The 18,512-nt window shown below is 42.9% G+C and overlaps 2 protein-coding genes across 19 annotated transcripts in view; both read right to left on the bottom strand.

Moving 5' to 3' along the window:
• DPYSL4 (dihydropyrimidinase like 4) overlaps positions 1-5,317 on the bottom strand; it is a 34,086-nt gene extending 28,769 nt beyond the window's left edge. The window contains exon 1 of the mRNA XM_050959474.1: positions 4,892-5,317. Within this exon, the coding sequence (XP_050815431.1) occupies positions 4,892-5,221 (330 nt within the window). The 5' untranslated portion in view covers positions 5,222-5,317. The remainder of the gene's footprint in view (positions 1-4,891) is intronic.
• A 1,607-nt stretch (positions 5,318-6,924) lies between these two features.
• JAKMIP3 (Janus kinase and microtubule interacting protein 3) overlaps positions 6,925-18,512 on the bottom strand; it is a 187,792-nt gene continuing 176,204 nt past the window's right edge. For 17 of the 18 annotated variants that reach the window (XM_050959345.1, XM_050959349.1, XM_050959348.1 and 14 more), the window contains 2 exons: positions 10,260-10,353; positions 6,925-9,422 (listed from right to left, as the gene is read on the bottom strand). The gene's annotated coding sequence lies outside the window, so the exon portion shown is untranslated. The remainder of the gene's footprint in view (positions 9,423-10,259; positions 10,354-18,512) is intronic. The other variant, XM_050959343.1, reaches the window with a different exon arrangement.

Here is an 18,512-nt window from a genome sequence, read left to right on the forward strand (position 1 = left end):
GCTGCTAAACTGAGGCGCCATCATATTTGCAGACAGCAGGCTGGGAGGCAGCTTGCAGCAGGCTTAGCAATATTAGGGGCATCCAAAGTGGTACTGCCCTTCTACACATGGCAACTGGTCTGAGGTTCTCACAGAAACTGAGAAATCAATGTGAGTGTCACAGATCTGAAAGGCCAACTTTAGAGGAGCTAATGGAGTGGCTGTGATCTTTTGGGAAATCAATGAGAAATTTTCAACTCTAGCAATTGATTTGTAGCAGTTTACATTTTCTAAGTTCTCTTTTCAAGGAAAAGGACTAGGCATCCACTGTTACAAAAGAAAGTGCAGATTAACTATAACATTTCCAGGTTCTCAAAATCAGATTTTCCTGCAGCCAGGAGCTTCACAGATCCCAAAGGATTCTGACAATAGTCAAGGGAGTCTCCTCTAGTCGCTGTCATTTTCCACACTGGGCATTTTAGATGCATAAGAAAATGTAGGATCAGGCTCATATTTTTAAATGTGAAACTGCAGCATAGTTGATTACATTTTTTTCTCCAACTGTGACCTTTAAAGTGACTCTAGAGAATTTACTCCCAGGCTACAATGGCCACTGCTAAGGATTCTGATGCACATTTAAAAATAATTGCTGGATGCAACAACATGTGACAATACAGTCTGGGAAAGTGGATTACTGGACCAGAGAAATATATAATTAGAAAATTAATCACATCACACCACTTCTGGGCCTTGATTTTTTACTATAGGTCAAAGGGGTATGAATAAAGCTATTAAGCAATTTAGCTGTGTTTATGAAAACTCCAAAACATATTTCATTTATCTTTCACAGCCCTTAATCTATTTTCAACTATTTTTCTTGCTTCCAGGTCAAAAAGAGACACCACATTCACTGACCCAGGGGAGCTCTATTGGCCTCCTCCACTATGCAACTATACAGGCCACTCCCTGCTCTGAGAGCACACCCACTTTATAACAACCACAAAATGCCAGATGTTCTTAACAAGCTTTTACTGAACTCACCAAGTCCCTTACAACCTGTCACATATACAGGCTGATTCTCTCTAGCTTACTCAATGTGACTTACTCAATGAACACTTTTAAAGGGGACTCAGGGTTATTTCTTCTCCCCTTGTGTGGCTCCATTTTAGAGTCCACCAGCCAAGAAGAAGAAGAAAATATGCTGCCCAAAGGTGTCTCCTCACCCCCACAAAAGTCCTGGCAATCAGGGTAAGGAGGCTCCTATTACAACAGTGATAGGGATCTGAGGGGTGGCACATTCCTTCACAACACAGCAGTGATGAGAGATAGAGGATGGAGTCAGGCCCACTGCAATGAATGAGCATGAGATCCCATAGCTACAATATTCTCGCTTTTTAGTATTTTGGGTTTACAGGCTGGACCAGAGGATATGGGTTTATGAACTAGGAGTAAGAAGACTATGAGGATCAGGGCTGATGGGGAAAGAAGACAGTAAACATTAAGTCCCCATTAACTATAGCAAATCATATGTTGTTTAATTTTATTTCTGTTAATTTCCAATTATAAGGGGTGGTCCTGCAGAATAGACCCTTCAGACTCAAAGATATGTGTGTTTGCCTTTCTTTTAAAAAGCAACATTTGTAGTCTCTTAGGTAACATGGCTGCCCTGGTGTGTGAAAGAGAATAAGCAGGTGTACAAAAGATCTGAAAAGCAGATGCCTATTGTTGTACAAGGGCCTCCTCCTGAGAATATAACGCTGCACAAACCTCTCTGAGTTCAAGCCAGGTTATGTTCAACAAAGGACCGCGCTAATTCTCCAAAGGGCTTTCATAGGAAGCTGGTAGTAACAAAGGCCTAATGTCAGCCTCAAGAATACTCTTTCAAACTCCTCCTGTTTTGCTCTACCTGATATGATTTCATTTCAGAACTAAAACCCACATCCTATCTTGCTTAAGGAATAATATGTCTACAAATGATGCTTTAGAACTATATTTCAAAAATACTAATTATTAATAAAACTTATTTTTTCCAGTCACCCTAAAATGTTGTAGAACCAGGCAAAAATATGGCCTGGCAACCTAAATTGAGGGAATAAATATATGAAATTCAAATAGACACTTTATCTTAGGCATACAAGCAAGTCCAAAGTTATCAAAGTCCATGCTTAGTCAATCATGTTATTTTTTATTTTCTGAACTCCTAGGCTGGGAGAAAAGATGTTGCTCTCTAACGACAGAGAAATATAAACCATTCAGACTGCTGTGTCCTTTGGACCCATCAACCCTTTATGAGAAATTACGGCCTGAAAAGGCACGAGCTAGGAAACAAGGGAGTGCCAGCTTCTTGGCAGAAATAAAACAGATTCAATGGCCTGAATGATTTGCAAAGCTGCTGATCAACACACATTCTCCTCTTCCTCCCAGAGTCGGGAAAAGCCCCTACTCTCAGGCTTCTCTGGGACTTGGCAGGTATCTGCAACCTCACCATGCGTATTGTTTTCCTAACTGTCCGAGCTCCTTGCCAGGGACCTTTCTACTGGGGCATGACTGTCTCCGCTGAGATCTGGGGAATGCAGCAGAGAAATATTTGCTATGGCCAGGCCAGCCCCCCTCCCCTCGCCGCCCAGACCCAGAGCCTGGATTACAGGGCACGCAGCACCGCCATGGCTGAGACGCAGGCACAGGACTCGCTAGAGAGCGGCTCTGCTAGCATCTCCTGCCGTCCCCAATCTTAACATGAGCATGAAATAACCCCACCGGCCGTGCCCCCTTCCCTGCGCTGCCCGGGTGCGGCGCGTTTGTCCTTTCCTGCCCCGTCCCCTGAACGCTGCTAGGGTGCTGGATAGGTTAGCATGGCTCCACCGCCCTCCAGCCTCTTGCCATGGAGCTCCCGGCCGGTGGCTGCCCGCTGCCTCCGGGCTGCTGCGAATAAAAAGGCCGATCGGGGGCTCGGCACAGAGAAATGCCCTTCGGAAAGGAACGGGGAGCGGCCCCAGCCGCCACCCCGCCAGGCCCCGGGCTGCCTGGGCCTCCCTCTCACCGTGATCCGGGGGATGTTCTTCTTGCCTTGGTACGACATCCTCCTGCAGCTGCCTCCCTGTTCCGAGCGAGCGCAAGGGGCAGCAGGTGCGCGAGGGGCCGGGGTCCCGCCTGGCTCTGGGGTTGGCCGGACGCCTCTCCTCCGCGGAGTGGCCGGAGCGGGCGGCTTTTTGTGGCGTCTCTGTGCGTGTGCCTCCCTGGCTGCCTGTTGTTCTTGGAGAGCTCGGTGGCTCCCCCTGCTCTGGCTGCCCCGCAGCCGCGCTTAGCAGCTGCCTGATTAGCATTCCAGGCTCATGCTTCCCCGACAGCAGCCGCCAGAGAGGCAGCCATGCAGTCAGCCGGCTGGGGCCTTTCCCCAGGCACCAGCCACTTCCCTGCTCTCTTGGCACCGCGAACAAAAGCCGGCTTTCCCCACGCCACCGCCAGCCCGCCTGCCAAGAAAGAGCCCGCCCGCCCGGGCCAGGAATGGCTGGGCTCTCTGTGCGGGGCCCCCGGGAGCCAGGGACGGTGGGTGTCAGACGGAGCCTTGCCAATGGCTCGTTGTTTCCATCCTGCAACTCCCTTTTGGCCCCATATATTTCTGTGAGTCCTTGGTCAGGGAAGTTTGTTCTTAAGTCTGAAGATTTATGCTCTGCACATTTCTAAACCGCTTGATTTCATTTACTCCCCTGGCATCTGCCAGGGGTTGTACCCACGGAGTGTGTGTGTGTGTGTGTGGGGGGGTCACCCGGTAAACCAAGTTTAGGCTTTACAGTTATTTGCTACAACTCACTCGTCAGCACAAATAGGCCTTTCTTTCCTCTTCAAAGCCGCCTTCCAGCAATTCCCATTAGAGTCACAAGGAGTCGGGGCTTGTCCGCATCAGCACCCTGAGCTTCTGCCCCGTTAGTGGCCTGATCAAGGGCTCCACCCTACTGCCAGTAAAGCACTCAAGCTCCTCCATCAACTCCTTTCCAGACTCGTAGGGCGTCTTTCCCTGTGCTCCCATTGACTTTAGTGGAACCGGTTTGGTCTCCAGTGCAGCAGGGATATGAAGTGGAACATGGACCCCTTGGCTTGGAAAGCCTCCCTGGCCTTTGGACAACAGGGGAAGGGGCACTCCATAAATTGCCCTGTTCTGTTTACTCCCCCTGAAGCATCTGGCATGGCCACTACTGGAAGTCAGGATACAGGGCTAGATCTACGGAGTATGGCCAGACTGATGTTCTTGTGACTGGGTAGCAGGCAAATGGCTCACTGGGTCTGTCTGTACCTCTCTGTATAAAGCCTGGTGTGTACCCAGCATGCCCCACCTGTGGCAGTTCAGCTCTGGGCTGGTTTTCTGGGCCCAGGGGCCATGGATGGGAATACATCTGGGCTGCACTTAAAGTCAGAGGCAAATGGGTCGCCTGACAAACCCATTAATCCTTTTGTAGTGAGAAAAAACAAATCACTCTGCACCTGGCACCCGCTCCTCTGCTGAGGCTGCTATTGATTCAGGGGAATGAAATGGAGCAGAGCAGCAGACCCTAGAGCCCCCAGAGCCTGGCATGGCCTCGGAAAGGCAGCTGCTTTCGCCTGGATCCCCGTTTCCTGTAACATCACCGGCCAGGCTGGGCAGCGGCTTCCCGCTGGGCTGTCCCAACCCGCAGCTGGTACCTACCGGCCAGCAGGCTCTGCCCAGCGCACGCTGAAGCCAATGGTGACGCTCCCATTGACTTTGGGGCCCACGCTGTGCCCCCTACAGACGCCCCCCCTCCCCGGCTGAATTGCTGGCGCCGCGGGGTAACGCTGACTATAAACTTTTCCAAACTAACGTGCTGGTTCCCCGCGCAATGTGCGCGCTGCGCGGGCCGCTGCCTCTGCGCACAGAGCGCAGCCGCTTCCCAGTTACCTGAGTGTAGCCATCAGGCGCGCCTCCGGCTGCCCCAGCAGCGGGCGGGGAAGGCTCCCCTCCGGCTGGGGTGAGAGCAGGGCTGCTCTCGCTCTGCCCTGGGGAGTCGCTGGAGAGCTGGCGGAGCGCCCCTCGCTCCGGCGTCTGGCCGCCTCTCCTGCCGCCGCTCAGCGCGTCCAAGTCCAGCGTTTTGTTTTCAAAGGCTCCTTCCACGCTGCAGAACATGCCCCCGAATTTCTGCCTGGGCTTGGGGCTGCCCGAGCCCAGGGCTGCGAAGTACGCGGGCCGCTCGGGCTCCCTCCGCTCCTGCTGCTGGCTCTGCTCTGCCATGGCTGCGGGCGAAGGAGCCCGCCTGGGACGGCCGGGGACCGGGCAGTGGAGCGGTGCCCGCGGGAGGCTGCACACGCAGCGCTGGGGGAGGAATGGCAGCGAGAGAAGGGGCTCAGCCTGGTCCCCGTGGCTCCAACGTGTGGCGTGTGGCAGCCCGGCCGGTGATTCGTTAGCCAGGTAACGCCTTTGGGCTCTCCTGTGAGCCCGACAGACAAGGAGCTGGCCAAGGCGGTGGTGCTGAAAGCATCCGCGCCACTGGAGTTCATGAGGAGGCCACCCCAGGGGAGCCCACCTAGGACTTTGATCTGCTAGCGAAAGAGCCGCTAGAAAACACCTTTGTGGCAACTTGCTGACAGGGTGGCTTTACTAAAAGCTAAATCTTTCACAGTCACCTCCCCTTTCCATAACCGTGTCCACAGTGTCACCGCTTCCCTTAGCCTCTGCCTGCCACGTTTCAGCCGATTAAATCCACCTTCAGTGTGATTCCCCCCCCTCGAAGGAAATCAACTGGCCTTTGGCAAATGTATGCAGTGTTTTTGGTGTCACCCCAAGCCACACCACAGTGCAGCAAATCCGTCTTTGAGCTGCACTGAAAGTGAAGCTATGTAGAAGCTTCTTTAAGTAATAATGAGGAGGGTGGACAGTGCCTGTAGTTTTCTAACGCTGGGAGTCAAGAGCTGAAAGGCCTTTTAACCGTTTTTTATTCTAGAAATCTGTGAACAGCAATGCAATGGTGAATCTATCATGCCCCTTAAACATTCAACATGATTCTTTTACAGTGATAAACACTGAATGCCACTTCTGAAACTTGGTATTTCCTGATGTAAACTATCAACTGTGAAGAAGCCACCCACTTTTAATGTGAAATTTACAGGCTTCTCTAGGTATTCAGCTTTTAATTTTCAGTCTCTTTATTCTTTCCAGTGATTAGTTGTTTCTCCTTAATAAAAAAAAACCCCTCTCCTCTCTTGCATTATTATTCCAGGAAAAGGAATAATATTTACATATGCCAGGATAGAGTTTGTGATGGTAATTTATTTCAACATTCTTTCCTAATTGGAATAATAATTAAATTTTGGGGAAAATTATGAATAATTTCTAAATCCATTAAGGATTTCAGAAAGACAAGCACTAAATTATCTCTAGAGTCATCTGATCTCAGCCATATGGCAATACCACATTTCATAGACTATTCTCTAGCTTGCATTAGTTGAAGTAGGCTTGTAGTTTCTGAAAGGCATTGTGCTATCTAATGTTGAATAGAATTAGGTCATCATATAGTGTTGCAAGCTTAGGACCTGATCCAACACTCATTGAATTCAGTGGAAAGACTCCCACTGATTTCAATGGGCTTTGGATCAGGCTTTTAGGGCCCAATCCTGCAAACATGTAAGCATGTGTTTAACTTTTACCCATGTGAACAGTTTCATAGAAGTCAATGGGAGTAAGGTTATTCGCATACTTATGGATTTGTAGAATCATTTTTTATGTATGATGTAGCCGTGGGGGAGATTCAGGTGATAATTTCACAATATTGCAGTAGAATAAGTATTGTTATAGTTAATATAACAGATTCAAAGTCTTCATTCTCACCGCCACAAGAATAACAAGACACATTTTCTATTTTGAAGGTTTAAAACAGACTTTTTTATTAAAAGTTTACAATAATTTATGTATTTTACAAATGAATAGAAAGTCTTTTGATATATATCATATGAATCACAATACAAAAATATGTGTAAAATTTTGTAGTTGATCAACATAAAGTCCTATTTTAGGCCTGTCAATTACCATTTCAGCACTGAACCAAACATTACATATTTAGGATATGGTTATTAAGAGATTACATTAGAGAACACAAATAACTCACAGCATGTTTGCCGTAGGAGAAAACATTTTATATAATTTATATTTTGCATAAATTTACAATAGATCTTTTTATAAAATGTACAATAAATAAATACATGGTTTAATACACATATTCACAATATGATTTCCTGAGTCTAAACTAAATCCATTACTGTGCTAAAACACACTACCTATTGTAAGGTTTTAATGGTAGCATTATAGATGCAAAGCAATTTGGCATCAATCCACCAAGAATGAGTCTCAGGTATATTGTTTTTCTTAATTACAAGTGTTTGTGTTAACAAGCTGTGTAAGGCACTCAAGGGTATACTGAAGGCTACAGATATTACTAGAGTTGAACACTTTAAATAGAAGCCACAGTCCTTCAACAGCTTGAACAATAGGTATAGGCCTGAAATACACAAAATACAGGTGTCAACAAATTAAGCTGCAATTCAAATGGATTTTAGTTTAGACAATCAAAAACATTTGTGTTGCTATGCGCATGCTGTCTAATCAATTAGTATAATTAGTGTTACCTAGACAGTGAACATTTATGACTACTTCAGTGTCTCTTCAGAATGTCTGCTATTATGAGTCAATGCATTTACACATAATTTTCAAATTCTCATAGGCAAAACTTACCTGTCATAATATATTAATAACCAATCTAATGTTATACGTATTTTTATCTGGCCATCAGTCTTGTAATAATTTGAAAGTAACATGCAAGGTTTGGGGTATGCTAAGAAAACACGTAGAAATGATGGTTTAGATTGTTCAACCCTTACTAACATTGGCGAAAACTTATTCACTGGAATAGCCCAATGAGACTTACTTGTGTGAATAGTAAGTGCTCACCAGTGTACGTAATGGTTGTGCAAACTAGCCTTATCTTTTAATTTCCAAGTTTTTCATTTTTATATTAAATCTATATGAAAAAAACCTTTATTACAAAAACCTAGATTTAGGCTAATGCCCCACCCTGTAATCCTATATTTTTAGGATCAGATTTTAAAAAGGTGCACAAGTCACATAAAAGAAGAAGATAGCAACAATCACAGGATCTGATACTGCCATACATTACATAATGGCTTCAGTGTCACTGCAATTGGAGCAAAGTGTTATTCAACATAAGTTAAGTTGGTAGAATCAGGCCCAACATGATTTAAAGTTGACAGTGAAATAAAATTTGTGTTTAAAATATGTAGCACATATATGTGAATGCAACATCTGTGTAAAATCAATATTTTAAAAACATTCACTGAGCCATTTTTTCTTTTCTATGTACATAACATTTTTTTACATATAAACATTAACATCTCCATAAGTATCATCCTTATTTACTGTACATTTAGCATTTTTTTAAAGTAGGGTGTAAGAATATTTAATTTGGGGATGGGGAGAAGGAGAACTGAATTCTAGACATATATACAACATGCAAAACCATGGCCCAAGTAAACAAAAAATAAATGTATTCAAGCCAGTTTCAAATACACCTGCCTTTACATTCTAAACTCCTAACCAGTGCATCAAATATTATCATGCATATCCACATGAGTAGCAGCACTTGAATTCCTAAGCTCACCTGGAACATAAGGTCTGTATAGTTAGGCATTTAATTTAAGGCATTTTTATAGATGCCTGCATAGTACATTCCATTAAACTTTAATCCAACAATTTCTTATTCAGAGTTCAGTAACATCTCAGATAGAAAGTGGTTATATTATTATGTGTTATTCTAAGTAAATAAAATATTGAAAGGCAACATATGTTTAAGTAGAATTAAATTGTACTTTTAGGATTAAACAATATTGTAAGCATGAAATGCAAAGGTAAAACAATTAAATCAACTATACAAATCCTAATATTGGCATCTGTATCTTATCCAACTGGAATTAGCTGAATTATTTCTATAAATTAGTCACATTTTCATATCAAAACTCACACTTCTTGATTTAAAAGGTCTTAACACACTGACAAAATGCAAATATAACATTTTGATGAGAAACACATTTCCTCATCTTTCTTTCTCATTTCCCTTTCATTTTGTATGGTTGCTTACAATACATGTATCCAGTTCAGTTTGGCACTAGATGTGCCAGCTTCTGGAGGACTTTCTAGAATTTAAATTCTGAAGATTTTTTTCTTCGCTCCATTTATAAAATAAAAGTATGGAAGCAGTGTAGAAAACAAACAAAAGTATTTACTAAAAAAGAGATGCTCTTTCCAGCATGTAATGATAGTCCAAACTGTTTTGGGTGTTTCTATTTCATGAGATTTAGTAGGTTGTATTAGATACCTATCAATTAAAATCAGTTAGAACTGGCTGCATCCACTTGCTGTTTTCTCACTGGAAGAAAATTGAAAGATAATGTAATGTAAATTTTTGAAGCTATATTGTGGACTTCTTCATGCAGTATACAATCAATTTTTTTATCCACAAAAGTAATTAACAAAAGAACTAAAGCAAAAGGAAAATATTAAAGTGCCTGTAAAAATGGCACACTTTACTTGACAGATCTAGTACCTGTTTTTATGTGGAGACCTATACATTTGCTGTAGCAACAAAAATAAGTTTTTACTACTTTAAATCTATCAGTACTGCAGAACCAGTAAACTATGAGAGAATGAATTAGATTCATCTCTGGTTTGTGCTTCATCAAAGGAAAGGTTAACTAAGTTCCAGTTATCAACCCATATTGTGCCTTGACATTACATCTGTGCAGTCCCATTTAAAACAATGTAAAGATGTTAAAAAAAAAAAAGTCAATTGGATTGCACAGGTGTAACCCAGGGCAGATTTGCAACAGTGGAATATTTATTACTGGAGATGATTTACAAGCTAAAAATAATATAATTCAGCTGCCAGTTTGAGTCTGATGGTCTGGCATCAAGAAAAAAGTCTTCTATACTAAGCATATTTTAATGTGGAAATCACTGTTTGATTCTGCGAACACTTATGCATGTCCTTAACTCTACACACCATAATACCATTAACTTCAATGGGATTACTCAGAAGGTGTAAAATTAAGCATGTGCATAAGTGTTTGCAGAATCAGAGCTTAAGACACAATAATCATGAAGCCCACAATGTCACAGAATCACCTTCTCTGCTTAGAAGCAAAGGGCATTAAACAACACCATTGTGGAAGCAAATATACAAACTCATATTACATAAAAATATCACCTTTTTTAACTTGAAAAACTCTTCTGGAATTTTCTGATCACAGGAAACAAGTGGAATGACAACAGAGCATGAATACAGCAGATCCAAATTTTCCCTCACAGAAATTTTAGACAAAAACGAAAACTGTTTAGTTTTTCATTGAACTTTTCCTTGGGAAATTTCAACTTTTCAGCAAAAAAATCAAAACAAAGGTTTTGTTTGAAAGTGAGAGAGGGAGTGCCTCATGGGAATTGTTGTTTACTTCTCATGTACCCATCCTTCTTTATGCACCATGATCCCCAACTGAACTACATCTTCCATAATGTACCACAGTCTCCCATTTTTGTGGGGGGAAGCTGTTCAACATGGCATCCCTAGTATTGAATGAACAGTGACCCTAAAGTCACTCCAAGGCAATGTCTGTGCTAGACATTTTTTGTCTAAAATTATCCACCATTTCAAGCTATGGTTCAGTTTAGCAGTCATCTGCATGAACACCATATCTTGTAGACCCGCTCTGAGAAAGGTAAGCTGGCATGATGGCAAAAATGTTACTGGCTACCTGAAGTCCTGTCTGTACTAACATACTCATTGGTAGCAACAATGGACAAATGTGGACAAAAAAGGCTAGTGTAGACTACCAACACTTGAGGTCTTTCCTCCAAGTGCATGAGTACTGCAGCATAGTGGTTCTGAACTTTCCCATGCCAAGACCACTTTTTCCATACTGAGACTGCCTTCCCACATAGCCAGGATCTTGCTGGGAAGTCCCTCCTATTTATCAATACAGGAAGGGCAAGGGTGTTGACAGTCCTTGACACCTGTCTGTAACCACCTTGAAGGTCATGACTACCAGGTTGAGAATCCATGTAATAGCACTGCAGAATGGGTAAACTCAATTCTAATATTCTTCCTTTATTTTCTTTTACCCTTTTCAAATGTTGACAAGTGCAAGTCGGGGACTGGCAGAGGCACAAGTGTAGAAAATTTCATGAAAAGTAAGAGGGAAACGTGGGGTGATATAAAAATGGAAAACATGAGATGATGTAAGGTAAAGACTCAGGAGAAGGAGCCAATTATTGTTGAGAAGAAGATCAGCCCTATGTTGAGTGGATGGCTGTCAGACAACCATTTGGAGAAAGGGATGGAATGGAAATGCTAACAAAATCTTAACAAAGTTAAAGAGGATGAAGTGTCAAACATTTTATGGCTTATTTAAAACTTTCAAAATTTCAGAATTTGATATAGGATAACTTTTTAATGTACAGTAGCTCCTATGATGTAGAACCCCTAGTGATATATAAATATAGCTACACATTTGCTACATGTAACTAACCATTGAGAACATCCAGTTACTACTTCGTGGAGGATATGTTTTCCTTCACCCATCAAGTTAATGCTAAACCATAGAAAAATACATCCTTGCATCCCAAGTCAAAAAGCCATTGCCAAGCATGAACACATTCAAAAATACACACAAAAATGTATTTAGTATATCATTCCTTGAAAATACAAACATTGCTGAGCAGTCATATTAGCCTAAAAGGCTGTTAACCATGTCAAACATTGTGTATGACACTTTCCTGTCTCAAATATTAGATGTTCTTTCCTGAATCTGGCATGTGTGGCGGTATGATTGAGACAATGACGGAAGAACTATGAGTCTGGCTGAGTGCAAATGATGATCCACCTTAGGTCACTATTATAGTGTGTTTGGTTATGGTTCTTTATTTGTTACCCATTGGATGTTAGAATAATAAAGCTTGTAAATGATGAAACAGCATTGTATAAGTATCAGAGAGGTAGCCGTGTTAGTCTAGATCTGTAAAAAGCGACAAAGAGTCCTGTGGCACCTTATAGACTAACAGACATATTGGAGCATAAGCTTTCATGGGTGAATACTCACTTCATCAGACACATGCGAAAGCTTATGCTCCAATACGTCTGTTAGTCTATAAGGTGCCACAGGACTCTTTGTAGCATTGTATAAGTGGATTACAGGCAAGTCTTCTTTCTCTTGTATACATATTATGCTATACATGTGTTGCTTAGGCCTAGTATCCATCTCTGTCTTTGATATAAGCTGTGTGATGCTTTGGGAGATGTCCAGAGTGGTCAGCTTAGAGAGCACATTGGTAAAGGGTGAAGCATTGTGAGTGGGGTGAATATTTCCTTAGAGATGTCGATGTGGCACAATTGGCTGAACTTTCTAATACACCTCTACCTCGATATAACGTGACCCGATATAACACAAATTCAGATATAACACAGTAAAGCAATGCTATTGGGGGTGGGGGAGGGCTGCGCACTCCAGTGGATCAAAGCAAGTTTGATATAACGTGGTTTCACCTATAACGTGCTAAGATTTTTTGACTCCAGAGGACAGCTTTATATCGAGGTAGAGGTGGAGTATATGGGAGCAATATGGCCCCCCATCAGAGACTAAATGAGCAAATAACTCACTGAGAGGAACCTAGCAGAATTTTCTACAACTCATCTCCACTAGTGAGAAGGGTTTGTGACCCTGAAGATCTGAAAGGGAGCAGAAGCCTCCTAACCCGGTGGTTCAAGGCTATTTGTGGGGAAGTGATGCATACCCGATGCATGGATTTAGGAGATGTCCTGCACGAATGGAGGATGTTCTACATTTTTGCTCGAATAGTAAGATCCATTTGCTGAGTCACCATATGGCTCCTCAGTAGAAGATGCCAAAGAAATGCCACAGCATTAACAGCATTAACTCTCACTGAAATTTTCACATAGAGTTAATGGGATGTGCAAGGAACTGTATCATGGTGAGGGCCATTGAAGCAATAATCCTGCAGAGTTCAGTTGAGGAATATCCTTGGGACCCTGGAAGTGAAAGGAAAGGTGCCACAGAAGTGACATCCCTTGCAGGAACAGAGTAAATGCGTTCAAGTAGGGCTCCCTCAAGACACATGCTTCATCCCCTTTTCCTTTAAAGTGCTCTATTGCAGGGAATTATTATGGTTGTATATCAGATCAAGAGATGGAGAGCTTTATCTGCTCTTGCAGCATGTTTCATTCTTTAAGTTCTGTGAGTTGTAAGGGTTGTTTTTTGGAGGGTTTCTTTTATTGGTGAGTTTCAGGAAAGACATTAAAATTGAAAACTTTCTGTGTTATGTCAGCTAGAGCAGGCAACAACTCTGCACCCCGAGATGGAGTTTAAACACATTTGTGATGTGATTTATTTTAAAACAAAAGCAATTTGTAAAAAATGTCCTGACCCTTTAAAGGCCAAACATGAATACAACACGGTTCTCTCACCAAAGGCCAGGAAAGGTACAAGGCATGGTTTGCTTTAGCCAAGTCAAATACATATGTGTGGCTAAGTTCAGCAAAGCTCCAGAGAAAGAGAGGAATTTCCCCTTTCCCTGTCACCCCTGCACCAGTCAATTTTCCATTCCTCCTTGTAAAGATCCTTCCTCCAGGACTCGCATCAGCAGACTAAATCACAGCTCCCCACAGCTGCCCTAGTCCTGCTATCCTGCAGCCATTGTAGGCAACTTCATTTCTTAGAGGGAAAGGGTAACTAACCCCTTCCTAGCCAGTCTCTGGACAGGATTTATATAGCAGACGACATGGTAAAAAAACAAAAAGAAAAATAAGCAATCCCTAAAAAGATACAAAACTCAGAGAAATACAAAATGAATAAAGATGGCTATTAATCATCACTTTCCTGTCTAAACTACTGGCACTCTAATCCAAACACCACCATGCTACTTAGAGCAATGGTTTTCAAACCAACCAGGCCATTAAAAGTCCCGTTGGTGGTGCTGCCTCATTAAGGCAGGCTAGTTCCTACCTGTTCTGACACTGTGCTGCGTCCCAGAAGCGGCCAGCAGCAGGTCCAGCTCCTAGGCAGGGGTGCCACGGAGCTCCATGCACTGCCTCCACCCTGAGCACTGGCTCCGCATTCCCATGTGCCAGAAACCAGCCAATGGGAGCTGGCAGGGTCAATGCCTGCAGGCAAGAGACACGTGGCACTGCTTTTGCACCTCTGCCTAGGAGCTGGACCTGCTGCTGGCCACTTCTGGGGCACAGCCCAGTCCATGATGCCAGGACAGGAAGGAAGCCTGCCTTGGCACCCCCACTGTGCTGCTGACTGGGAGCCACCTGAGGTAACCCTGTGCCCCGTCCTCATGCCCAAATCCCCTGCCCATCCCTGAGCCCCTTCCTACACTGCAAACCCCTCATCCCCGGCCCACCCCAGTGCCTGCATCCCCAGCCCAGAGCCCTGATCCCCTCCTGCACCCCAACCCCCTGCCCCAGCCCAGACCCCCCTCCCACACCCTGAACTCTTCATTCCCGGCCTCACCCCGTAGCCCTCATCACCACACCCCAACCCTCTGCCCCAGCCATGAGACCCTCCCACACCCCAAACCCCTCATCCCCAGCTCCGTTTGGTCACAGGCATCAATAATTTTCTTCAACTGGTTGTCAGAAAAAAAGTTTGAAAATCACTAACTTAGAGGACTTAATAACAAAGAGAATCAGGAAGCACCAGAGGTGGAGTCAAGATAATTGAAGTAATTCTACATAAAGCCAAATGATATAATTAACTGTGTTCACCGAGGACCATGTCCATACCAGTTGAAGTGTCATCCTTTAGCTGCTTTGTGCTAACTTTTCTATGGAAGTGGCTAGAGGATTTTTTGTTTATTCATTTTAAATGTTATTGTTTTCATCCCCGTTCAATTAAAAAACAGCGAGGGGATTTTTGCTAAAATTTAATACACAAAAAAATCACCATCCAAGCATGGAAAAATTCATCTGAAGAGGTGATTTTGTCAGGTTATAATTATACAAAAAAAGAATTTATCAAGGAAACTTTTTCAAAAATGAGGTTAGTAGCAGAACAATGACAATTCTGTAAATGAGCTCTTGTTATTGATGACTCATAACGATCTCATTTAAAAAATCAACCTTAAAAATGGGAGTGATCAAAGATTATGGATAATAATTCACATTGAAAATGAATGATTGACTTAAATCAGTCAGTTATCGTATTACTGCATATCCCACTACCAATACTGTAATTCAAGGGCATATATAAGATAGCTAAAGGGATTTACTAGCAGTTTGCTTAAACACATCTTCCTGAGCTGAAAATCACATTTCACATGATCAAGCCTTTAGTATTCTTCTAGTAGGAGGATAGGAGGATAATGGTTAATGGATAAGACCATTCCCAATTGACACTCAGCAGATGGTTCATCTGTCCTTACAGCCAACGCTGAACCAGGCATTAGTAGCATAAGCCACCATATGGCTTAGAGAAACAGACACTGTTAGCACTGCAAGTGGGTTATTTTATTATTCTTTGGGAAAAATAAGATGAAGTTTATACTGAAGAATGTAATGTCATTAAAACTTACATTGAGCAGCTGAATTAATGCTTCCCAGTACTTTATTCTACTTCTTTAGATATATAATTTTCATTTGGTTAGTTTTTCAAAGGAAGATATGATTTGCACCAACTCAGTTGTGTGATGCTGTTATCCTAGGCTAACAAAGAAAGTTAAAGAAAGGTAAAAACAAGTAATAGGAATACTAGATGAAATATTGGAAACAGAGGGAATAAGCAATCACAGGGTAGTTTATTGATGGGAATTACAACTGCAAAATAGTGTCTTCTCTCTGATCTAAGTGGAAGGTATGAGACAGCTGCCAGAAACAGACATACTTTTCTCAGGAGAGGAGGAAGAAAAAAAATTCAGAATGAAGTCAGGATGATGTCCCAACAGATAATTAAAAAACTGCTGTCATCAGCTGACTAAAAAACAAAAAACAAATCCCCTCAGTGACTAGACAGGATCTATCCTGGAAATAAGAAAGAAGTGTGCAAAGCCATAAGATAAACTCTTTCAGATATACTGAAAAGCTCACTGGAGACAGGACAGGAGGGAAGGGCTTATTGAATTAGTAAGAAATTCATCTGAAGAAGAGTTCTAAAGGACTATGAAGCTGAGTTCAAGGATGAAAAATATATCATGGAGGGAATAAAGTTACATCTAGAACATTTTGATTTAATTATAGTTAGTATGGATTCACATTAAGGCATCACAAAGTAAGAAAAATATTTTGAAGAAATAACTAAGAGATAATCAGGTGAAATCCATGTATAGACTTAATTTAGCTGGAGAGCTGGATAACGTTTGATATACTGCCATACCAAATATTACTCTATCTGATGAGTTAGCGAGGGAGTGAACTACTTAAAAGGGTAGACCAGGGGTTGGCAACCTTTTAGCAGTGGTGTGCCGAGTCTTCATGTATACACTCTAATTAAAGGATTCGCGTGCCGGTAATATATTAATGTTTTTTAGAAGGTCTCTCTGTAAGTCTATAATATATAACAAAACTACTGTTATATGTAAAGTAAACAACGTTTTCAAAATGTTTCAGAAGCTTTATCTAAAATTAAATTAAAATGCAGATCTTATTAGTTTAGTGTGATCCTTGCCGAGTTTTCCAATGTCTGATGGCACCTATTTAGATACTTTAAGCTGCACACAGGCTTCTGAGTTATAAATTGTTAACCAGCTGGCAGGAGGTCAGCGGCTGGAACTCCATATCGGCATCTGAGGTGAGTGGAGCTGGTAGGGCTGAGCAGGGCCAAGCCTGGACCCTCTCTGGCAGGGGACCTGCGCTGGAAGCAAGGTGAGTGGGGCTGCAGAGGGGACCCCAGCTGGTAAGGGGCCAGCAGCCAGAACCCCAGAGCGGCAGCAGGCTGAGTGGGTCAGCCCACCCAGCTCTGAGGTTTCAGGGGTGGGCTGAGCATCTCCGCCAGCCCCCCTCTGGGGTTTCAGCCGCTGGCTCCTGCCAACTGGGGTCACAGCCCACTGCCAGCCTGGGGTTCCTTCCCCTAGGCCAGCACCGGGCACTGAGTGGTACCGGTGGTGGGACCCCAGCTGGCAAGGGGTCAGCAGTGGAAACTCCAGAGTGGCGGTGGGAAGAGTGTCTCAGCCCGCCCCGCATGCCGTCAAAAATTGGCTCGCTTGCCATCTTTCGTAGGTTGCCGAGCTCTGGGCTAGACACCCCAAAACAAACCCAGTATCATAACTGGCAATCTTGACAGCAGTCTCAGCAAAGAGACAAAGAATAGAATAAGCACAGAGATTTAACAACCTTTTAACAGGTAGTCTATCCAGAGGTAGTCTATCCAGAACCGGACCAAGGCATATTCTGGACAGTGAGCATAAAAAAGTGACTTCTGGCTCCAGAACCTGTCAATCTAATACTTTTCATGAGCTGAATTCACTTAAATACCGTTTCAAACCCAATGTCACATGACATAACAGCTATTGTGTAGGACTGGAAGAGCCTACACAGAATTCATGGCCCCTGTCACCATGAATGTTTGATCCTATGGCTACCGCTTGGCCTCACATTTGGTATCACCCAGTGTAGCTTTCTTCAGCTTTGCTCATGAAATGTCTTTGAAATAAAAACGCTAATTGAAATCCTGAGAAAAGACCCTCAGCTGTATAGCAACTACTAATCAATTTCACTGTTAATCACTGACTACAAACTATTCATCACAATGTTTGCTGTGAATTAGGCAATTCTAACAATGAGACATTCAGCCCAAGCAGGGTTCATCCTTTCTGAGACAAAAGCAGCGCAGTATGAAGATTATAAGAGAATGAAGTATAAAAAGAGAAGGAACCCAGTAGCTGCTTTATCCCTAGATGCAGAAGAGGTGATCAGTCAATGAAAGGGAGATTATTTATTATATACAATGGGAAACTATGGCTTCAGAGAAATATTATCTAAATAATACGAACACTATGGTTTCAATTCTACTTCTTTTGAAGTAAGTAGGACTTTTGCTGTTGACTTCAATAGAAAGAGTCTCAGGTCCTATCTTCCCAATCTTCAGTCCTGGCAAGAATGAAGACACTGAATTCCATTATAAAGGAAAACCAGACAAGGCTGCCTATTTATAACCCTCCTAGTTGCCCTATCACTATCAACTTGTGCCATTGAAAACCAAAAAGTGAAAGGAGTCAATTTATAACATGTATAACTCACATTTTATCACCCGTAGATAAGCTATTGCTCATTTTACATAGGGGAGGACTCATCAACAACATGAGAAGAGGAAGAATTATGTGGAGAGAGGAATATGGAGGTAGTTTTGGAATTGAATTTTTTCCAAAAAAGAAAAACCAACAGTGGTTGCTAACTCAAAATAAGCCCCGCCAAAGCTTAAATATATGATACTGGAGATGGCAGGCCAGCTCCTTG

The sequence above is a fragment of the Gopherus flavomarginatus genome, chromosome 6 (assembly GCF_025201925.1).
Source record: "Gopherus flavomarginatus isolate rGopFla2 chromosome 6, rGopFla2.mat.asm, whole genome shotgun sequence".
In the NCBI taxonomy this organism is placed as follows: domain Eukaryota; kingdom Metazoa; phylum Chordata; order Testudines; family Testudinidae; genus Gopherus; species Gopherus flavomarginatus.